General features: G+C 36.2%; 1 protein-coding gene across 12 annotated transcripts in view; it reads left to right on the plus strand.

Moving 5' to 3' along the window:
• Positions 1-25,147, plus strand: part of LOC126914578 (serine/threonine-protein phosphatase 2B catalytic subunit 2-like) — a 237,144-nt gene that overhangs the window by 169,413 nt on the left and 42,584 nt on the right. For 9 of the 12 annotated variants that reach the window (XM_050718695.1, XM_050718696.1, XM_050718698.1 and 6 more), the window contains exons 6-9: positions 12,852-12,991; positions 23,607-23,778; positions 23,906-24,032; positions 24,491-24,571. The exons of the other annotated variants lie outside the window; for them this stretch is intronic. In XM_050718695.1, coding sequence (XP_050574652.1) covers positions 12,852-12,991; positions 23,607-23,778; positions 23,906-24,032; positions 24,491-24,571 — 520 coding nt within the window. The remainder of the gene's footprint in view (positions 1-12,851; positions 12,992-23,606; positions 23,779-23,905; positions 24,033-24,490; positions 24,572-25,147) is intronic. 12 annotated transcript variants of the gene reach the window in all.

The raw sequence follows: 25,147 nt of genomic DNA on the forward strand, positions 1-25,147 counted from the left end.
TATGCGAGTTGTTCTACCGATTGGATCTCAGTAAATCCAGCATCGAGTTTTCATTTTCTCCTTATCCAATAGCAGCTGGTATAGCGTTTGAAATTTTCGAGCGGCAATCGATACTTATTCAATGGGAAGTTTTAACGATGGAAATGATGAATCGAAGACACGTGAAAATCGTTGGAGCTCTCTCATTGTTCGGTTGTGTCCTTTTTCGTAATTTTCAATTGGAAAAATAAGATTTCTCGAATCGGAAGGTAGTTTTGATCGCGGAAATAACAAAAGGAACAAGTTTCTCTCTTAATAATGGAAAAATAACATGATGGCATTATATTACGTATTGTAATACGTGAAATTTCGAGTGGAAATACATTGAAAGTAGATTACAATTTCTTAAACGGCACATGTAATCTAAAAGTTACTTTCAGAAGGATTAAACTTCTTGGTTTTCTTATTATTCGATTGCGTTTAGTACAAAGAGAAGAATACGAGTATGACAAGCGTAAAATTCATAAAAATTGTTAGAAATATTTTATTCCTTATCGAAGTGCAGATAGTATTTTCTAAGCATGATAGTAATTTTAATCTTGCAAATCCAAGATTCGTGAAGATAAATGAGAGAAAGTTGTTTGTCATTCGATCCTAATTGGCGCAGTTTTCGTGAAAGACAGAGGAATGTTGGGTGATGTCGATTTACGTGGATTTATGTGGCGGAATGTTGATAGAGTTCAATGACACGAGAGGATTTCGTGGTACGCGAATACCTAGTTGCTCGCTATTCAATCGCTGTTCTATTCACCGCACCGATCCATTCGCTGCAACATGCTTAAGACCAACTAACTTAATCGGAGTGGCTCTTGGTAACCGCGGAAAATTGTTCTGTCTGCTTGTTGTCGCGTGAACTGTGTCAAACATATCAAAGGCGATGCACAGAATTTCTCTAACTCGAGAACACAAATGTTGTTCAATATTCGTTTGACAGGAAAACGTTTATACAACGTACGTTTCCCTTCTCCAAGTTCCAACGAAACAAACTATAGGTAATTACAGATAATTTGCATATTGGAGAAACGACCTTGAGTACCATCTAATTTCATCTAACCTGTATCTCGTCATGAATATTCCATACGTTAACCCGATCAAATTATAGATCCTCAAAGGAACTACCTGAGAACATTTCAACCACCAAAGGAAACGAGTCTTCCAGTTGAAAGATCAATTGTGGAACAAGAAATAGGATTTTGTCATATTGATACTATGGTCTGTTCTTCTCGAGATCTATGTAAGGTAACACCGAGAGAATTAAACGAGCAAAGTTTCAGCCAAATATTCAAAACTCTAGAAGACCTGAAATTATTTCCACGATAGAGGTACGATCTTGAACAACTGGTAATTTCACGCATCTTACATCTCGTTGTGAATATTCATTTAACACAATCACAAACTACGAAACATCCTCGAAGGAATTACCTGAGAACACTTTAGCCTACAAAGGAAACGAATCTTCCAGTTGAAAGATCAATTCTGAAACAAGAAATAGAATTTTCTAACGTTAATACCATCGTCTGTTCTTCTCAAAATCTATGTAAGGTAACACCGAGAGAATTAAACGAGTAAAATTTCAACCAAATATCCAAAACTCTAGAAGACCTGAAACAATTTCCATAGTGGAGGAACGACGTTCAAGCAACCCCTAATTTCACCCGTCTTACATCTCGTTGCGAATATTCATTTAACGCAATCAAACTATGAAGCATCCTCAAAGGAACTACCTAAGAACGTCTGAACCGCCAAAGGAAACGAATCTTCGAGCCGGAAGAACCGTTCTGAAACGGACAAAGCTGCCAGCCGTCTTTGAATAATAATTTCGAGACAGACGAAGAACGAAGGCAATTAACTTGATTCTTTATGTTGCGGGTCAGCGAGAAAAGCGACGAGAGACGATCGACGCGATTGTCCCGCGGGAGCTTTTAATATTTATTCACGAGGTTTCATCATTGCGCATCATAAAGCCACAGATAAGAAATTCCAAGCGTGTTTCGCGATATCCTTCGCCGCGGTATACTTCGCCAAAAGCCAGCAAGTATTCCGTGATCTGCTTTCGCGATTCGACATCGAACCATGGTGATCCAATGTTTTATTTTCGAGCGATTTTACAGGCGCCAGGAACCGACACGCTTGATATGGAAATTGACAGTCCCAGTAGGATGATATCGTCGATCCTTTGAGACGCGAAAGCCCGTAAAACCGTTCCCATACGCTTCGTTCATCCTCTTTGAATTTTCTCCTGCTCGATCGTTCCCGGTGCTTGTGTTGATTCGCTGCGAAAATTGCTTTTGATCGCCGGAATCATAGCCTCTATCATCCAAATTGGCGGAATTTATCGCAAACTTTTAACATTTCTTATTGATATCTTTGGCAATCTTTTTTCCGGTTTTCGATTTTATCTTCTATCGAGAGCACGCTCGGCTTCAGACAAATTTCAGAAGAAAAAGAGAGCGTGAGCTTATTTGTAGCAACGTTCGGTATGAAAGATCGATCTCTAAACACGCTTAACCCTGCTATAAACTTTTATGTCTCGATCTTGCCCTTATTTTAGAAAATAAAAAGAATTTGAAGCAGACGTTTGAGACAAAATTGAAATGCCAACAAGAAGACCTCTTCCATATTTTGTCCAAAATTGGAGATTTCTTTTAACGATAGAAAAATATAATGGAATCGAAAATAACCGGAAGAACGTAACACGATTAACTTCCCTCTTCGGCCGTTCTTTATGCTTCTACTGGCTGCTCGTTGCAAAAATTGCAATCGATCGCCGGTCTGAAAAGCTCGATCAGGCTCGTGACGCATCGACGGGGCCCTCGAATCCGTGGAACAACGCCTGGTGCATTTTATCAGCCGCAACGCTGCAGTTTGTGCTTTAAATAGCGGCAGGACCCGCGTGCTATCGGCTGCTGCTATTAACTTAATCGCCATTGCAGCCTGGCGTGTACCTATGCGTGCCGCGTAACACGCTCTTAGGAAATTCGCCGTAATAACGCTGCACGTATAGAGGCACGTCGAACACCGGTTCGCGGATCTGGCTTGGAAAAGCAGAGGAAAAATCGAGAATAAAGACCACGAAATAGAAGGAGGAGGAAAAGTCTTGGGCTGGTCGGTTGGAAGTTTCCGACGTTATTCTCCGGTCACGTACAGTGTGGCGAGAGAGAAATAAAAAGGGCACATCCGTTTCCGTCCGTGCATTCGGCGCACGGCAACCACTTTTATAAGCGTCGTTAAAACTTGTCCCACGGGAGGAAGTTCCCTCTTTTCGCGAAACCTGAGACACTTCTCCGAGCAAAGAAGCTTGCGAGTTCAACTAAAGATGCTGAACTTCAATCTTTTTATTCGCTGCAATTTTCTAACTGTATTGTATTTAAGACTAATTGTTATACACGTGTACGTATAATAAGCAATTTTTAATGACACGGTCGTAAGACACGGTACGTAAAATACCGGGTACACGATGGTCTGTAAAATGAACTCTGCATAATACATTGCTTTTTACTCGGGAAACATCTCACTCTCCTATATATATATTAATATTTATTAATTTCGGCCACTGCGGCTTCGAAGAGGACTTGGCATTACACTTTCGAAACATTTGTCCATCCGAACCTTCACATACGTACTTATGAATTATAGATCAATATCCTACCTCTGCTTCACGACACCTATGAATTATAAATATACACATACGTTATTTATTGCTAGCTTTGGCGTGGTTTTGCACTTTTGTTTCTCTTTTTCTCTAAGGAGCGAATCCGGTTAGCAGCCCCTTCGCAATATTTTCTTTCCCTAATTCCTTTCATATTGCCTCTCAAGCTGTTCATTTTTTCGCACTCTGTTACACAGTGCTTCAGATTTTCTTCCCTATTAACGCATAATTTGCATTTTTTTTCATCTCCCTCTAACCAAAATCTACTCGATTCTTCTAAATTGCCGTATCCTACCCTTGCGATTCTTTCTTGGCTGTTGCTTTTATCATGGTTGCCTAGATATTCTGTCATTGCATAATTTGTTTATAATTTTTGTTACATCTACTGTTACATATTCTCCTGTGTTACATTCGCCCTTGATATTGCCAGTCTGTAGTTGCCATTCCTGTAAACGTGCCCATTTTATAGTTCCTCGTGTTGTCTACATCTCTCTGGCCTTGTCATTTCTCTCGGCTCTTTCTTTCGAGCTTTTTGTTTTCAGCCGTTCGCTCATTACCTCCTTTATACATTCTTTTAGCTGATTCTTACCTTCTAATCTTGACCCCTTTTCTTCATATTTAAGATCTCTCAGTATAGTCAATTATTGATAAGTTTTAAGAAATTCAGTGGAAAGTTAGTTATTAATTGTGGAACTGTAGAGTTTCGCGTGGACATATTCAGTTGCTCCCTTGGTTCATTATATTTTGTAGAAAGTAGATTTAACCATTGGTGGATTTTTCAAAATTGGTGCAAGTTAATGCAGATGGATGTTCTGTGTTTTCATGCTAATTGATTAAAATGATTTAAATCTTCGATCACGCAATTTTCGTTTCATATGAAACCTAATCTCTTTACAATTCCCCCTTTCACAATTTCTAGTATACTTATAATAAACTAAACGTCCGATGAAGTATACCGTCCTTAAATTGCTCAAAAAATCGACATAGAAACCATCACGACACGCGCGTCATAGCTACGATATTGCACGCCTAAAATCAATTCCTCGTTCAAGGCTATTGCAGCCGGTCTCCCCACCACACGTTTCTCACTCTATCCCCCACTCTTTCCTCCATATCTTCCATACCCTGCTGCATCTTATCGCTGCTTTGGTACACAAAGAACCTACGATAATATGACCTTGAACCGTCACTCGATTTCGAAATACGAAACGTTTCCATCGCGAAACATCGATGAAATTGATTGAAACGTACGACGAGATACGATAATTAGCGATATCGAAAGCCATTGCTTTACTGAGAGGCGGTTGACACTATTTCCTCGATAAGGTTCTCATTCTTTCGACGAATGTGTGCAGCTTCCGGTTAACAGGCAGCCCGCTCGTTGCACCGCGAACAATCCGATGTACGGTGTTGTTGCTAACACACAGAAACACGGAGAATCGTGGAAGCACGAAGGAGTACAGCAAACATCAGCGCTATTCGACGTAATTAACATGCTATTACAGTTGCGCGTTGTGTATCGCAAACTTCCTCCTGCAGCGAATCGTATCGAATTTTCGCTCGCTACAGTGACGAACTTAACTTTGTTAGACACTCCTTGATTGATAATGTTTTGAGCGTTATACCATTTTGAAGAGAATTTAGGGAAAATTGGAAATATCAGAAAATGGATTGGAGATAATAGGGAAACGATTCTTTTAAGGCAATTACTTTGCTAGAGTTTTGAAAGTTTGTATTTTTATAGAGATCTTTCGATTTTGGGAGAAACAGTATGTTACATGGATTCAAATTAGATGTCGCGATTAAAATAAAAAAAATAAAAGAAACCAAATTGGTGAAACAGATACTCGCTTGTAAACGCTTGTTGCTCTTCTACCCTTAAATATCGTAATAAAAATAAAATTTAAAAAGAAAAGGAGAAACTAAGTAGAAGAGGTATGAAATAGATGTAAGAGGCAATCGTTCATCCCTTTGTCCACGCTAGAAGAACTAAACTTGAAGGCTGTTATCAGGCCAGTTTTCGAAGATCGTCGGTCATGTAAATGCGGAAGACGAGGAGCAACGTGTAGCCGAGTACCGAGATTTGGTATTCATATCGCTTGCTCGCGGTTGCAAAACCCACCTTTTACATAGAAGCACGCGGAATAATACATAACAGAGGCGGATGGTATCGACGTTGGAGAGGAGTTAGAAGGGGTCTGATAAATATTGCATAGTCGCCGGTGTCCTTCGCCACCCTAGTCGCCTATCGTTCGAATTTCGAGCATATTTTGCATAGACCTCCGACGACGAAGATGGAAACGCCTCCCTAGCCTAGGGAAATAAATGATCCTCGTTATTACTCGATCGAGAGAAGTTAGGATCGATTTCGTGTTTGGAACTAGGGGCGAAATGCGAAAGAAAGTGGACAGTTTAAAGGGGGACGTAGACAAAGGAATTCTTTTCTTTCTTTTTTCTCGTCTTTTCTTCAGCGGGGTGGAGATTTTATGGTTTCGTGAATGGCAGATGTTAGGGGTGAAAAAAAAGGAATTTCGTGGTTTATGAAAGATATTATGGTAAAAGCGATGTTTGAAGTGTTCGCACGTTTCGTTTAAAGCGAAGGTCCTGTAAAACTGCTCTCAAGGACGTGACAGTGGAGACTGACAGCTAGTATTTGCTTTTTAGTGCGTATTTGTATGTGCGTAGGGGGGGGGGGTGGTTTAAATGATAAGAGGACGATGATGCGTCAGACTTCAAGAATCTAGTAAATTTTATATTGCAACCGTCAAACTCGTAAAACGATGGCCTTCAAATATTTTATTTGTACGATTATTAAAATTATACCAGTGCTGTTGGAGGAACTGGCCCAGAATAGAACGATTCAAGTCCTTCCTGCGGCATTAAAATATCGAAGAGGAACAACCGATAGCTGTCGATGCAAATTATTATGGATACTCGACGAATATTTTCAATCGGTCGAACTTCATCTGGTTTCAGTTCTTTTATCCTTTCTTTCTTTCTCCCACCATTTGCTTTATTCCACACGATTGTTGCAGCTGAAAGAGAAGAGTACGATGAACGAAGAGATGCAGTCGAAAGAAGAGGGTTAACTACCCCTGTTTCTCCCACGAGAAATACCTCGTAATCTGGCGGAACAGATGCAAACCTTCTCTTCCAATTCTCCCTCTTTCTCATCCCATCCCAGTTGTATGTATCATGCGGTGCAAAAGTCTTGGAGCATCAAACGAAGATACTTTTCTAGTCGTATTTGTCGGAAATGTTCTACTTAATTTTATCTAAATAACTTTATTTCATTATTTATCGCGACCAATTCTATTTCACAATTGTTGCATATATAGTGAATGAACACAAGTATTTTTTAAAGATGGTAATAGTAGCCATTTGCTAATTTTTAAGAGTCTGACATACAAAATTTAAGAAACTTGGAGATCAACATTTGTTCGTTTTGTGAAACCAATAGAATAGGGATGGTGTACGATTTTTGCAGAATACTGTACTTTTTTGTACAAGTTGGTACTTGTCTCCGGCTGATGGAAGAGTGCTTTTCCGTTTCCCCTTTATTTTTTCTCTCGTTTTTATTCCCTTTGAGTCGCTTCCTGTACACCGCTCTTCTTCAGATCCTCTCATCTTTTTTCCTTAGTTTCATTCGCGATGAAAAAAGTGGAAATTGCAAGCAATCATGGTGCACGCGCAAGGGATTACCTTCGTTTATTACAAAATTATCTTCCTTTTTCTATCTTCTATCTGTCGACAATCCCACCAAACGCGTGCATGTCCTTTCACGATTCTTTCGTTTCACAAATCTCAGCTATCGACTAAACAGTTTAATAATAATTTACTAATTACATAATTTTAACAATCTGTAAATCCTTTGTTCCATCTTCCTTGTTTAAATATACATAGCACGGTATAACATTATAACGACTAATTTTCCAGAAAATCCTGATATATCGAAGCACATCTGTCGATTGACTCCAGTCACAAAACTATCGAAATTTTCCAACGATACCCAGAAATAATAATTTGAAATTTTACATTTTGCGATAGCTGTACTACCTCGTAGCTTTCGTATAAGTCGGTCACAGTAGTGGCATGCCATAATATTTCTAGTTGAGCAAAATGAACGTAATAAAAAATGCCGAAATTGTTCCATTGCCACCAAAATCACCTGAACGCATATGTATGTATTCGGTACGCGTGTATAACGATCGCTGATTGCTTCTGACGGTTGTCACTACGAAAATTTACAACAGAAGATACGCGATTGTTGGCTTGGCTGCCAGGTAAAAGTGGAATTGCGGATGTCGTACGCGTGGTTGTAGTTCGAGGATGAGAAAACGAGATACGGGAACGTTGCCCAATGGCAAATGTTTTGGCCACTGATTCGCTCGTTGTGTCGCCGCCTCTTTTTCATCGTATTTCGTTCGACTAACCGAGAAATTCCACCGCAACACACGATTATACATATTTTGTACGGTGTACCAATTGGCAGTCATCCGGATAGAACTTCTTAACGTGACTTGGACGTTGTCACGTGCAATATGCTTGCGGTAGACTAGCACAATTATGTTGAGTATAGTCTGTATAGTCGTAGCTAGTGGGAGAAATTTAATAAAACGAATGTTGAAGTTTATCATGTTGGTGCGAACTAATAGAAAGTTGAGAAGAATTATGAGATATCGCTTGCAACTTCCTTTTTTTAGTAGCGCCCTTGTATATATATTTATTCGTCTTTCTTCTTGGTAGACACCTATACGACGTTCTCTTATTTCAAATTTGTATTTTGTCCTCTTACATCTTTTCTCTTTCTATCGCTTACTTGTTATTCTTCCAATTCTATTTTTTAGCGCTTCTTTCAGCTATCTTCTTTACTAGTGCAATACATGTAGCGGCATATGTTGCTCTTTTTTTTACTACCAGCAATTAGTTATTGCTGGTATATTTTTTTATTACTTCAAACCTTTTTTTTCGTTCTCTCTTTGTGTTCTTATACTACGTCCTTTATTGCCACAATTTCTATTTTAATTCTCTTACATATTATTTTTTGTCTCGTTTCCTGTTTTAATTAATGCAACTCCTTTTTTAACATTTTCACCTATTTTAATTACTGCAACAACTTTTTTGATATTTTCCCCCGTTTTTTCTACGTTTATAATTCTCCTCTTCAGGCATATATCTTTATTGCTGCAAGCTTTTTTTTACCACGCCTTTATAGTATTTTTTATTATTTTGAAACGTACCTTTTAGTATTCTTAATAGCATAATCCGTATGATCTTCTTACTACTATCGAGAAGGTGATTATTAATTATATAAATAAATTGGAATAATTAATTATTGATAAACTGGATCTTTAATTCCAAATACCGCGTGTACGCGTGTGACGCTGGAGTAAGTGAAAAGGGAACGCGTCTAGTCAGACGCGGCGCGCGCTGACATGGCTGGCGCTATCTTTTTAAAATCGCTTATTATTTCATTAAAGTGCACGCGGAAACACCTCTTCGTTCTTAATTAAAAAATTTTTTCATGCAAATTAGAAACTTCCCTTTATGAAATTTAATTGAATTTAACTGTAATAAAATGAAAATAAAATAAGGTGACACAAAAGAAACGACTTAAAAACTATGAATATTTTTATTGTTGAAATTTGTTACCTTTCTACCGCCAGATTATGCAAGCGTAATTATAAACTACCGGAGTCCTACAGGTGTTAAATTCTTTACACATTAATAATTTCAACGATCTACCATTAATAATTTAATAATGCACCTCGATTCTACTCTCCAAAGTAATAACGCTTAAATTTACATAATACATTATTTCTAACACAATGACCATAATTTTTTATTTACCGATAAGCAAGATTTCTCTTGCAACTGTTTCAGATTTTAAATCTCCCCAGTCTAATAAATCCCGATAATCCAGCATCCGCCAGCTCACTCTCCTCTTTCAAAGGAACAACGCAGCAATTTCAGATTTGAAATTTCCCTGCCCTAATAATAATCTCAGTAATCCACCATCCTCCGTCGCACTTTCTCTTTCCAAGAAAACAGTGCAATAATTCAGGTTGCCGATTTTTAATTTCCCAACCTCAATGAATTTCAATAATCTACCATCCTCCGTCGAAATTTCCTTTCCCAAAGGGACAAACGCAACAATTTACACCGGCAATACCAATGGAATGCAATCAACTTCGTCGTCCAATTCGATCGTTTCGAAGTTAAAGCAGATTTAGTGGCGAAAACGACGAAGCTACTTTGGCAAGGGTAATAACGCCGGTAATATTACGTTTGCTATTATTAGGTGCGAACTGCTCGTTACACTGTAAACTGCATTCTCGTTTCCTTCGTGTACGTGTGTATATACACATATACATATACATATACATATATTGTGTATATATATACATACATACTTGCAGCCATGTGCGTGAGGCACACGCAGCCAGCCACTATGCGCTGAGAACTAATGCCATTGAACATAATTAGCGTTACCCATTATGATCAAAACTTGTAGTCCACGACTGAGGTCTCCGCTGTACGATAAACAGTGAGACAACGTCGATACGTCAACGTTAAGTCAGCTCTCGTAGTTGGGTAATTACGATCGGATAATTATTGGAAACGTTTCGACGCCGAGAGCCTCTGTAAACCACTTCCCTTTGCTATGGTCGACGCGCAATTCCTGTTCGTCCAGTCTCTTCTTTTCGTTTCTATTTGCTGTCAAGTTTATGTTAGTTTACAAGTAATCGCAAGATATATACTAAATTTTGAGGGGTTTTTTTTTTCATTTTCTTTAAATGCTTTGCATTTTATGGCTGAAAATTGATCGACGAAGAGTTTGTTCATTAATTTTCATCTACCTTTCTTGTTCTAATTTCACGATGGAAACTTCGCGATGAAAGTTGTTGGTAAATTTATTTTATTCTGTAATTGGCCAAAGGAACGCCAAATTGGTCGACCGAAATTAAATTCTTTGAATTCATTTTCAGATACTCGTATCTTTAGACACTCCGTAGTTTGAGATTGAAAAGTGATTTATGAAGATTTTGTAGATTAATTTTCATCTACTTTTTTTGTTTCTTATTTCGCGATGGAAAGTCTACAACTGAAGTTGATGTTAAATTTATTTTATCTTCTAATTAATCAAAGGAACGTCAAATCTTAAAGCAAAATTTCAATATTTTAATTAATCACCAAATATTTGAATCTTTAAATGCTTTGTACTTTAAGCTTGGAAATTGATTTACGGGGATTTTCTACATTAATTTTGATCTACTTTTCTTGTTCTTATATCATGATGAAAACTTCGCGATGAAAGTTGCTGTTAAATTTATTTTATCTTATAATTAATCAAAGGAACTTCGGATCTTCGACCGAAATTCAATTATTTTTATTAATTTTCAGATACTTGAATCTTTAGATGCTTTGTAGTTAGAGGCTGTGGAAATTGATTGACGGCCATTTTCTGCATCAAGTTTTATCTACTCTTCTTGTTCTTATTTCGCGATGGAAACTTTGCAACGCTAATTGTTGTTAAATTTGTTTCGTCTCATAAACATCCAATTAGTCAAGCAACCATCAACTCTTGCATTAAAATTAACTTCTTTCCATTAATTTCCAAATATTTGAATCTCAATATTTTCCAAACCATCTCTTCCTTTTTTCTTTTCGTTATATTTACGCTCGATAGAATACACAAGAGAGTGAAACACGAATATAATAGAAAATTGAAGAGCGAAACATGGGAGAAATAGGGCGTTAGCTGTCCGATCCACTGATATCGTTGAAATTTTTAAATTTTTCTTGTGAGATGTGTCTTTACGCGATTCTTTCGGTAACCGTTCGAACGAGAGACAGGGTAAAAGTTACCGGGTTGGAATTTCTCTGATTTTTCTTTGATTCCAACGAGCGGTTCGACACAAGCCCGGAATAAATCTAGGCCAGAGTTCGTGAATGCTTTATGACGCGGAAACACCACTCCAGAAGCGAATCTGCTCTCCTCCTAGCTCTCCACCTGTGTGTGTTTTTATACGCGCGCGCGCGCGCGCGTATGTGTGTGTGTGTGTGTGTGTGTCTCCTTCGAGTAAATAAGTGGTTCGTCTACCTAGTTTCTCCATCGAGAGAGCGTAAACCACTCTCCTTCCTCCTCTTCCTCTTCTTCATTTTTCTCTTTCACAGGGTATTTTAAACGAATCCTCGATCGCGAGTAAATTAAATAACGCGCAATTAAGTGACAGGCGAACCTCATAGTCGAGTTCCTTGTCATCGGAACTCGATTCAGTGATTTCATATCGATTTCCAGAGAGAAATGGTTACTGTGTTTATTCGAGTTGACTGCGGATGTCGGCGCGTTCGTGAGAAATTCTCAATATCTGTCGTTTAATCAGGAAAATTAATATTACCGCCATTGGTGGATAAATAAACTAAATAATTAATAAAATTATTACTATTGCTTAATTAGAAAAATTGAATTTTCTATGAGAACTTGAATGTTAGGGCGTTTAACGCGTATAACACGGTTAGGGGTGAAAGGGGATATCGCGAGATAAAATGAGATAATATCGATCGATATACTGTGGAGTAAATTTTATGCATTTCATGGATCGATGCAAACGAACTGTTGCATTACACGTTTCTTTCTCCGATCTTTCTTCCAACTAACAAAATTATTCATACAACTAAAACATATTTGTACATTCACATTGAATTAAAAACGTGATGTCGTTTCTTAATATCATTTTATTCGAACGTTTCTTATTTTTGTCTTATTTCGTACATTCATTTCCATTAGACCACGTATAAGATGAATATTATTGATAAGCAACTGTTGCACGTTATAACTCGATATTTCCGGCAAACAAATCTCGAATTATATTTACATCTTCGCGTCGCTACATGACTCCAAGTTAGTTATATGATAAAGCTGTTGGGAAATGGGATATTGGATCCGATGATTTTCCGGAGTTAATCAGAAATGATTATGGTAGAGGTACACATGTCGATGTCAAAACACACAGCAGCGTTAATTAGAAGCTTGGAGCAACGAGTCCTCGCTACATTCGAGCGTTTAGATAATTAGACACGTGACGCGTTTACACGATGACTGCATTAGAGAAACCTGTTCCTTCGACTAATTCGATCGATGTTGATTTTGCTGTTTCAGTTGGACAGGTTCAAAGAGCCTCCGGCGTATGGCCCGATGTGCGATCTGCTCTGGTCGGATCCATTGGAGGACTTCGGCAACGAGAAGAACGCCGAACATTTCTCTCACAACAGCGTTAGGGGTTGTTCATACTTTTACAGGTAAGTAAACACGGCTCCTTTACATGTGGATTAATTATTATATTAAAATATAATACACAATATAGCAATATGGAAGATAATACACTGCTTTCTAGTTAGAGCTAGAAAGAAATTTTAAGGTAAAATTGATGATGAACGAAAGTTTATTATTTTTCTAGAACGATTTTTTTCCACGTTAGTGTAATGATGTAATTGTATAGATCATATAATTACACAATTTTCTTTTCAAATAATCTCACCCTTATGCGTATAGTAACATATAAAACGATCAACTTTCCTTTGGTCGTAATTAACAAGAAATCTTACAAAACAAATCGATAATGAACGATTTCAACAAAATATTTTTCCAGCACCATATTATTTTCATCGTTCTTTTACTCTACTTGTTTGAGTAGAAATATACATGTATATTAGTATGAGTATATATTTTTATATTAACAAATGCCAACACATTAATAAATATAAGAAAAAATAACGAGTATATATTTTTCTATTAATATCTACTTTTCTACGTAGAATAATGGGGGAATTTGATTTCTTTAAAGAAGAAAATATATGTTTCCAATTGAGAAATGATCCACTGAGAGATGATTTTATATATTTTTCACAACTTGGGTCGTATTATACAATTCATTGTTAGGTGTACCTTTTTCGTGAATTTTTTAATAACGAATTTTTAATTTGGCTTTTGGCCACGCGACTTTATTTCATTAATCTCTCGAAACCATAAAACGTCAGACTATGACTTTGCTAGGCGACGTTAAAAACAACCTACCTCTTTTCATCCCTTATAGAACATTCCCGTCGCTTTTCTGTCCCTGGGAAAATCTCTCACAGCCTTTCACGTTTCTCTTCCACTTTCCCTCGTCCCTTGATCCTATTCACCGAATAATTAGCCAGCCGTTTGTTCGTCGCGAACTCGAAAGCGATCGTGGAACACCAAACGAGTCGGCTTTACAGCAAATTCCGTGTCAACGCCCTCGTCGACTGACGACATTTTCATTTTTATTTTACCTTGCTTTATTTTCTACATTTTTCAAAGAAATTAGTAACCAAGCCGTTGATATTTATGAATTTATGGAACGTTTAAAGCTAGGAAAATAAATAGAATACGTAATGTATGAAAAATATAGAAGGTCTGAAATATAGTATTTTATTAATTATAACTGAACTGCGAATTTTTATCCATTTAAACATATTAAAGAATAAAATAAAGAAATTTCCGTTATGATATTTAAAGATACTAAGGAAATACAGAATATTTGCAATGTAAAAAAATGTCAAGTTATATAAATATTTCCGCTCTAATTACGTGTAATATTTAAATTACGTACTAATTACGTTCATAAAGATATAAATTGCCGTAAATTCCCATACTGTATCTATCGTGTTTTTTTTAACTAATCGTTAAAGCGATCAAATAAAATTTGAGTGGCGGTTCCTTTGACCGAGCTCGATGGAAGTTTTTACACGTATCAGGAATTCTTTCTGTCACGACACGTGGAAAATCTACTAACAAAATCGGCGATATAATTCTGACAGGGACAAAGGAAACTTTTGGATCACATTTTGTATCTTTTTAAATTCTTTTGTGTCCTTTTTATAAATGAATGGACAAGAACGAGCGAAAAATTCCACTGGCTGTTGGTGTTTAAATATTAGCATTTTAATAAAGAAGATGAACGACGCTTTTTCCTACTTTAAAGTAGATCAACGTTTTATAAGTAGACGCGGGCATCGAAATGGTAATGAACGATAGAAATAACGTAAGTGACGACCACACATTGTACCTTTATATTTCATGAAAAATCGATGTATCCGAGTCGAACAATTTTTCGCGAGCGCTGCTTGTGATTTCTGACTCGTTATTTCCGCTTCCGAATCTCGTATATTATCGTATTGCTGCGAATCATTGTTTGCGATTTAATTAAAAGTTTGTAGAAAGTTTTTGAAAACTTTCGAAAAAATACATTTAACTTTTCCGCAGTATTCGATTTAAAAAGTTTCATTCTTTTAATTTTTACTTTTCCTGTTAGATCGGACGACGGCTTGGAATTTCAAAAGTATAACACTCGCAGATATTGCAAATGATCGGTTCATGAAAGTAGATTGTACAATAGAATATAACATTTTTATTAAATTTTTCCATTCTGAATATCTGCATGCACGCTTGAGCAAACAACAGGACGCAACGTGACGTTTCAATCGAAAGTGTCTCTTCGAATTTCGGCTTAAATGAAATTCCTGATGTAACCTCCTCTCATCGAATTTTCACCATGATGTTGAAAGCTACGTGTTTACCAAACTATTAAACCCTTGACATATAATTTGTTCTGTAACTACGCCTATCCAACTTTGTAATGTGTTTGCCTCCAAAATACCTTGGCTACAAATATGAATATGAATGACCAAGATACTAGTATTAATTGCATGGTAATTAATTGTTCAAGTAACAAGATATTGTAATAAATCGCTCACTAGTTATCGTATATTCAACACGAAAGTTATTTACTTACTATATTCCTTCATTAATACCAATTTCGCAATTTTGGTTAATATAATAATTTACATAAAGTTAGACGAACAAAAGAAATAACTATGAAGGTATAATTTTAAATTAAAATTTGAAACCAGTCATTTGACAGTGTGTGGTAAGGTTAGTGTTAATTACCCAATATCTAGCACGTAAATTATGATTTTCATACAAGCATTATTTACTTTAAATAATCGTTGAACGACGCAATCTTCAATGGGAATATTTGCTCAAAAATTATTTACCTCATCGTAGATGGTAAAATTACAAGTAGCACGATGACGAATTTTCCAGTCGGCCTGGCCAAACGCGTGCCTTTCCATCGAAGCTCCAATAATTACACGACGACTGATTAGCGTTGTTTACGAACTACGATTTAACTAGGGCACGTTCGGTCTCCGCCGGCAATTAGCCTGGCTAATGAAGGACAATTGTGTTTCGTTTAAATTCGTTCGCGGCACACAAAGTTGCTTTAGTCGCGAAATCCCAGCCGGTTGTCTGACCATGCGTCGACTCGTTCTACTGAAAGCCATCCACTGTTCTACATTGGCGTCCTCGATAAAGTACATAATTGACGCGAATTTCGGGACAAACCACCATCTATCGACGGTACGTTCGAAAATAATATTGCTCGTTCGTTCGAAAATATCGGCCACCCGACGCATACACTAAATTATACAATACAATCTGGCTGGACAAATTTGACTCTCTCTCTCTCTCTCTCTCTCTCTCTCTCTCTCTCTCTCTCTCTCTCTCTCTCTCTTTCTCTCTCTAAAGAGTCAAACTGGCTAATTTTATTTCTTATGAATTTCATAGTTTTATCGCGTACAGTGTAACTCAAAAATGACAATTCCCACATATTTTATATCTTTTCAATCAATTTGCAATTTGTGCAACATATGTGTAAGAGTTGCTGCATGAATTTCGTGCCTTTAAGATGCATACTCGCTTTTGACACTTATCGTGGATACTTTCATGTGTTCATTTATCTTCGGAAGACATACGTATGTGATAATAGATTTTTAAATAAATTTAAGAAAGTAGTGTTCGTAAGTAGTGTTCTTTCAATAAATGGAATTGATTTTAACGTGGCTGCTGAATCGTTTACTTGTTAAGTGACATTTTCGTGAATTTTTGCGTATATCGAGACTTTGGATGTTCCGAGACAATATGTATGATTTTGGATTAAAATTAATTGGCGCTTGAAGATCTTTATGGAATTTCTCCCTTTTTTTTCTTCTTCTTCTTTTTTAGGGAGTTAGTTTAAGAAAATTATTTTCCAGAAGATTTCTCCGAATCCGGACATGGTTAACAGCGTTTCGAAGGCTGTTACGACAGCCAGCATCGCTGGCGTCTATGTTGAACACGGCCGGTGTGTTCGTGTAAACAAATTAAGCGCTGGACGTCAGTCGACTGACCTTTTTCGCGCGCCTATAACTGACGTGGCCAAGGGCCGCGGGAAACGTTCGAGCCAAGGTAAATGCAAGGCCGCAAACTACCTTTAAGCACCGTTCACAACGACCGCAGTGACCAATTAGACCGCTGAAAAGTCACACTGATTAACTACATAAATTAGAAAAGTAAAGAAGTAATGACATTACATTATTATTTGCAATTTACAGTTATTCGCGCCACTTCCTTTAAACAAATATCTTCATAGAAATAAGTCATTCGCTCTTTGAACGTTTAGATAATTACGCTAATTACGTAGATATTAAAATCCAATATTTATCAAATGTGAAATTCATTCGTTTTACTTGTGAAAAATCAATTCCAATTATGTATGGATGAAAAATAACCATGTAATTTCATATTCATATTCTTATAAATCTCATATTAATTCGTGAAAATAATATTCATAATTAAATTATCAAAGGTATAACATTTTTCTGTTAACGAAGGGGCTATTTTGGTTTAATATCGAAATTCAAGTCACACAGGGTTTTATGATGGATTCTACATAGCTCATTATTTCAGGTACCGCGATGCGTCATTAATTATGGGCGATACGAGCGGATTTATGAGAGCACTGAATCGTTGTTCGCCATTAAAACTACGAGCGCGTCGTTTCATACAAATTGCACATTCGCCGGAAGCTGATGGCCCTGTGGGATAGTCATCGTGCTAAAAGCCACTGCTTCGTGACATTCGTTCCCACATATAATTGCCAAAGATTTTTAACAATTCCTTTTTCTTTCCTAATCTCGCCATTCACGAAATTTATTCCCAACTTCAACTACGATCTTCGATCTTGCATAATTTCTACTTGAAAAATAGCTACTCAAGTTATTGCGTTCATTTAACTGTAAAGCGTTAAAAATCCCAGTAAAGTAGACTTTTATTTTTACTACTTCTAACAAATTGAAATACTCTTTGTTGTTTATCATTTTTTGGATTATCTTAAAAAATGAAACCGCTGCTTGCGATGAAAATATAAAATAAGCAATTAAAAGTAAATAGTACGAATAATTACCATTGTATGGTCATTAACAAGTTCGCTAACTAAAAATAAATGAGACTTCTAAATTTTCACTTGGTGACTGATATAAAAATTGGACAAGAGAGTATACAACATTTCCATTCAATAATATCATTATTATTATTCATGAAATGTTCAGTGCAGATAATATAGCAGTTACTTTAACAAAATTGCTTTATCAACTTACACTCAACGATTTTCTCTGTAATCCCGTTTACCTTTGAAACAAAAATATACGATGTCCCAGTACAGTGATAGAGAGATTACGCACAGCTATAGCAACGAAAATTGAATAATTTCGAATTTTAATCCCGTTTAATTCCGTGTACATCGATCCTCGGGTCTTCATCCATATTCATAATGATAAATTTACTTAAAAAGAAAAACAAACTAACGACGACAACAACAATATAATAAATACCAGGAATTATCCGTACAACGCGCGAGAGTAAAAGATATTAACACATCGTTGACCGGTTATTTTACGCTAAAAACTAACGCGTGCTATTTTATATAAAATCGAGCAACTCAACTTTATGCATGAGAAACACGAGTTCACCCGTGACCGGTCAACAATGTGTTAACGCGCTCGACCAAGCTTATTAACTAATTGATTCGTCCGCGATCCGTTTCTCTCTTTCCGCCCCGGATCGCTCGCGCGAGCGTGGACGATCGATTCGCGAGATGACCCCCGTCAGATGCTGATGATTTATCGGCCGCATTATAATTTATAAACGCTCTTGGCCCGTGCCTCTGTTATCGTACTCGATCGCCGGATAAAATTACTCCGCCGCGAGAGGGGCGAGTGTGCGAGAGGGAAAAAGTCGGACAAAGACGGCGGGAAGAAGAGAGAAGGAGTTATCGTGAAATTTCGCGTGCAGCCTCGCGTGCGGCTTGCAGCAAACCCCAGTAAAATTGTCGAGAACGTTTTAAGCCTCCCTTGCACCGTACTTCCGGCCAACCTTCGAACCAATTTCACGTACGTGGATCCATCGATGGCTCGTTGCTGTCGCACTAATCTACTTTGCGTTTCATTTAAATAATTCCAATGTTTCGAACCGCTTACAGTCTGTTTTTGGGGTCTAGGACATTTCTGAGAAATTTTAAGAAATGATCTGCTGGTGTTGGGTGGTCTTTTTTCATTTCTTCCGACGATTTTTTTATTCTTTTCTGGTTCCACAGAGAAATCTTTTGATGACGTTGAAATAGGAAATTTTGGGCAAATTTTATAAAAATTTGAAAGGGAAGACATCTACCCTCAGGCAATGGCTTTCTCGGTTCTTCTTTCGCGATTGAATCTTTGAAAACAGGACATTTTTGATGAATTTTTAGAAAATTTCAAAGGGCAGACCTCTCCTAGAGTTAAGCAATATTTTCATTTCCTCTGGCAAATTTTTGTTCCTCTCCGGTTCTTCTTCTTTCGAGGCAAGATTCTTGGAAGTGGGAAATTTTGAATGAATTTTTTAGAAAATTAAAAGGGAAAACGCCCAACGCTATTCTAATCTTCGTTTTTTCCTTTTCTTTTTTTAAGCAGCTTCGGATAATGAACATAATAAATATAAGAGTATGTATAAAAATGAATAGAGAAATATATAAAAAAATAAATATAGAATTATAAGAAAATAAAAAATAGGACTTCCACATCGCTAGGTCAGCTTCTGCATTCTCGTCGCCCTAATGCGAAACACAAGAAACCCTCGTTCGAGATTTTACAACGGACCAACAATAGTTTTGGCAATGGAAGCGACCGTAAAAGCTGACTCTAGAATTTCCGCTAAAATTAAATGCGTTTTCGGTGTAAACGGTGTGCCACGATAAATCATCGTGTCATAGACTGGCGATAAAACGCGCAATATTTTGCCCATGACACAATTCCATCGAATCTGACAGTCGACAGATAGTTCGCGCTCGTCGAAAAGCTGTCGTGCTTTCCTATTGGATACGAGGCTGTTGCACCCGTGTAATTCTCTCTGTACTCGATTTCGACGAATTTCGATCGATATAAATTATATTTCAACTGGTTCGCGACGTCTTTGTAAAGTCGCCACAGACTTTGTATAGTCTCAATTCTACCAGCTTTCGAAACACGTGCCCGGCATGTGGAATTTCTCAGCCAAAATAGCTATGGTTTCCTATAATTTTGCATCTACGGACGATGTGAAGAGTTTAAATTAATATAAATTAATAGGAAAGTTCACGTTTAAAATTTAGGTTTTGAAGATTTTGAAAATTTCCAACTTTTAGCAAATTCGATACTGTAATAAATGTTTACTATTTTAGTAAGTATTGACAAATTTGGTAAACGGTAAACCAAATTTGATACTTCGGCATTTTGATAGAATTCGTGAACTTCATCTGATACCTTTTTTCATCAAATTCTTCATATTATATATTAGTAATTTATATCCTCTTTGTTACATATGAAACATCGAATTAAACGATCTTTTAACGATCGCGTAATTTTGTCCAACTTTTAAGCAAATTCTATAGCCGATAATGTAATGACCTTGAAGCAGAAATTTAAGTTCTGTACATACTGTTTAACATAATTCGGTAATCTTCAGAGAAACTCGGCTATAAACCGACTAATTAGCGAGGCAAGGTAATCGAAAAGGTTGTCACGCGTTTCACGTGACCCGTACGAACGAATGAAGGTCACTGCGTTTACAAAGGTGAAATAAAACGCGGAGAAGAAGTAGGATAGACGGTTCACACGCAAGCTTTTTACGAGTCTGCCTTTCAAGATCCTACGACGACGCGGAGGTGCACCAGCCATCTCGAACGATTTCTTTATAACGCCACGGCCATTACGGGATTACCATCGTACTGTTCGTGTTGTATTTACCAAAGAATCCCACGAATATTATGATCGCAACGAACCGCGCTTGCCTATTTTATATCGCAAGAGTTGCGAGCAATTTTTCACCATCCTTCCTCGTCCTACCGAACTTCCTCTTTAACCGTGTCGTTAGTGGAAATTTACTATTATTCTTGCCTCGAATATTATTCTCTCTTTTAACGCTCGGTGTAATTTGCATTTTTTGCAATTATCGCGTGCCTCTGGAAAGCCCCTTTACCCTGGCTAGCGATATTCAACATCTTATCGTAGTTAATTTATGTTCAATAGGTTAAATATTTACTAGAGCGTACACGGGAGCTTAGAAATTGCGCGTGTTATAGGAAACCTTCTGAAATTTCATTCGCACCATTACGAGACTTGGCTATCATGATCTTATTGGTAAAGTTTGGAACAAATTTGAAAATATTCGTATATGCAAATAAAAAGATGAATACGTGAATATGTGAACATGCTTCATACGATCTACCTATGAACATGATCTAGATGTAGATAAAAAATATTTGTAAAATTTGAAACAAGATTGAAAATACTCGTATACAAAGAAATTATAAGATATTTGGCACAGCAAAGGTAACAAAAGTATTTAAACAGTCAATAATTCATTATATTAATAAATTGCAATATTTTGTAGGATTATACCTAACACTTGTTACATGCAATCAGCTGGCTGTAATATGTACTTCCTGATTCTTTAATAAGTATTGCAATAAATTTTTGTAATGTCTAGAAATTATGAGATATCTGGTATAGCAAAGATAAGAAAAGTATTTAAACAGTCGATAATTCATTATATTAATAAATTGCAATATTTTGTAGGATCATACCTAACACTTGTTACATGCTTCAGCTGGCTGTAATATGTACTTCCTGATTCTTTAATAAGTATTGCAATAAATTTTTGTAATGTCTAGAAATTATGAGATATTTGGTATAGCAAAGATAAGAAAAGTATTTAAACAGTCGATAATTCATTATATTAATAAATTGCAATATTTTGTAGGATCATACCTAACACTTGTTACATGCTTCAGCTGGCTGTAATATGTACTTCCTGATTCTTTAATAAGTATTGCAATAAATATTTTTTAATATCTATATATATTTTTCAGATTGATTAGGGTTAGGGTTAGGTTTCAAATTTCATCAATATATCTTGCTACAGTGCTAATGAAATTTCTGAATGTTTTACATAACATGTAGAATATGAACGTAGAAGTTTTATATTGTAAGTGTTCAAACATCTTGTTGAGTGTATTTCTTTCAAATTAAGCTTTGATACAAAGGAATCCATTTTATGTGTTAAATGGTAGAAGGAATGGAATTAGTAGTACTGGAAAAGATTAAAATAGTAATTATGATATTATGTTAGTAACTCTATAGAAACAAAAATGTGAAATATGCAAATCTTCATAATTTACAGCTTTTACACGTCGACCAGCCTGTGCATCGACCAAACTAAAAAAAGCTTTAGAGGGAGAATTTTATTTTCTCCTTTTCTTTCCCCTGTTACTTTCACCACCTTCATAAATATGTAGAACCTTTTTCTACCACTCTCACTTGAAATCAACCTAAATAGAATTCCATTTACGTGATCGGAGAAAGAATTCATATGTCTGCAGTTCATATAATAGAAAATCACTGATTCTCCCAACAAGCTATGGCTTCTCGTTCAAATAATAGGAATTCGCGTTCAGTTAAGTGGATCGATCATCAGCGGTTCACTTAATTCGATGTTGATACAAATTTAGTTTCGATGCATGAAATTCGGATAATTTGAAGATCTCTTATCACGAGAATCTTTGATCGTTCTATAAACTACTCCAAGCAATCGATAAATAAAACAGGATCATATCGCGGTCTTCTTCGAAATTTTATCGCCTTTTGTTTACGAAAAGAAATTTTCATTGCAAACGTTCGACAATTTAGGAAACCGGGAGGAAGAATTTTTGACAGATTTTGCAACATATAAATATCATGCTATATCATATCACTTTTTGTAGTTTTATATTTTATATTTTTAAAGTTTCATATTTTATCTTTTATCATCTGTTTGGATTTGTACGTTATCGAAATTTAGGCGCTGCGGGAATATAAGTAGTAAAAGCATAGAGAATAAAACATATAAGAGGTATGTACATTCTTATGTCAAGTTTAAATGTTAAGTAAGGGAGATGATAAACTTGATTGTTGGAAAAGTAGACCGTAAGCGTAAACCAAAGAGAAATGTAATTGGAAGGCTATAGGAGGACCATGAAAGATAAATAGAGAATAAATCTTACATTTTATATTCAATACAATTCATATTTTTCGTGATTTTCTTCGAAATTCTATAGCCGATCGTAAAGAGGAGTTTTGTACCTGGAGAATTTGGCAAACGGCAGGAAACATTTCTATCGAGTGGAATTTTTGATAAATTTAACATATTCTATAGACATTTCCCATTCTTGTTTTTTGAATTCTGTCGTTGTGAAGAAAATATTGCATGTAAAAGGAAAATTTGATTTCGGAAAACAATACTATTTGAGGAAACAATAGGAGAGAAAGGATTTCTATTGAGTCGAATCTCTGGTAGATTCGATGTGTTCTACAACGATTGCGTGAATTCAATTCTAAATTCTATCGCTTTGTGTATGTGTGTATGTGAATGTAAAAAGAAATTTTGTATTTCGCAAGACAAGAGAACAATTTTCACGTATTTCTCGAGATACAAAGTGAATTAATTTGTCGCGGTTTGTTGTCACAGTTACGCGGCGTGCTGCGATTTTCTGCAAAACAACAACCTGCTCAGCATCATAAGGGCGCACGAGGCTCAGGATGCGGGCTATCGCATGTACCGCAAATCTCAGACGACGGGTTTCCCGTCGTTAATCACCATCTTCAGCGCGCCCAACTACCTCGACGTTTACAACAACAAGGTGAGACATCGACTACTTGAAAATTGTATAAAAATGAAGAAAATTGTACGATTGATCGTAGATCATTTCCGGGGGAATTTATTTTGTATAACGTTTAAAAATGAATCTTTCTTTTTTACAATTGCAGGCGGCTGTACTGAAATACGAGAACAACGTGATGAACATCAGGCAGTTCAATTGTTCACCGCATCCCTATTGGTTGCCCAATTTCATGGATGTCTTCACGTGGTCTTTGCCATTTGTAGGTGAAAAAGGTAAGTGAATGATTTTGCATATATATCAGAGAATTAAATAATTATCCATATCAAATGCCAATTATACTTGAGCAATGCTTATTATGCCTCATTATAGCTAATTCTTCACAGTGAGATTAATCTTCGTGCATATATTTAATAAAATTAAATAATAATCTAATATGATATATCAATAATTAAGAATATTAATTACGCAACTAATTTTCCGTAATTAAGATTAATTTTCTGGTATTCGTATCAAAAAATTAAATCCATATAATATATAATATTTGATTAATATGTCGTTTAATTATTATACGCAGTTTCATTCGCCTTGTAAAAAATGTTCATTTTCAAAGAAACTTTCCAAATTTTATATATAATTTTTTATAATATACTTTAGTATATAATTATCTTATAATTTAATCAGTTGAACTGTCGTAATTAATTATTCCGCGCTTTGTCTCTCAATTTCACAGTCACAGAGATGTTGGTGAACGTGTTGAGCATCTGCTCGGACGACGAGCTCATGAGCGACGGAGACGACGGGCTCGAAGAAGGTAATGTCCACTATCACATTGCTCGTCCCCGTTCTTCTTTTAATACGACCACATTTCTTGCAGAGATTCTTCTTTCTCTCTCTATCTATTTACCTTTACATATATATATAAATATTCTTCTTCTTATTTCTTTCAAATCGATATCCACTGGTCCCTCTTACATCGTGATCAGAGTGATCCCATTTGTGCGGCACGTTTGATGCTTGAACAATTAACCGATTGAGGGGAATGTTTATGTTTCCAATTCCCATTATTTTTTTTCCCCTCTTTTTGTTAAGAAAAATACGCAAAGGATATTATCTTTCTATTATAAAAGCAATAAGTGTTATCTTGAATATCATTATTATTTTTTTTTAATATCGTTATTACGAAACTAAAATTGTAGAAAAATATGCTTCTACGATTTTTATTTTTCTTTTCTTTTTCTTTTTTAATGTATTCTTAATCCTATTAGTTTTTGAGTTAATTCAAAGAAACAACAACTTGAAAGAAAGAATGATTTTAGCTTAGACTTTTAGTTCCGACTAATTATCGGTGAACTCTAACGTGCTCTAGACACGATTTAAGAGAGGCCAT

The sequence above is a fragment of the Bombus affinis genome, chromosome 3, assembly GCF_024516045.1.
Source record: "Bombus affinis isolate iyBomAffi1 chromosome 3, iyBomAffi1.2, whole genome shotgun sequence".
NCBI classification, from domain to species: Eukaryota; Metazoa; Arthropoda; class Insecta; order Hymenoptera; family Apidae; genus Bombus; species Bombus affinis.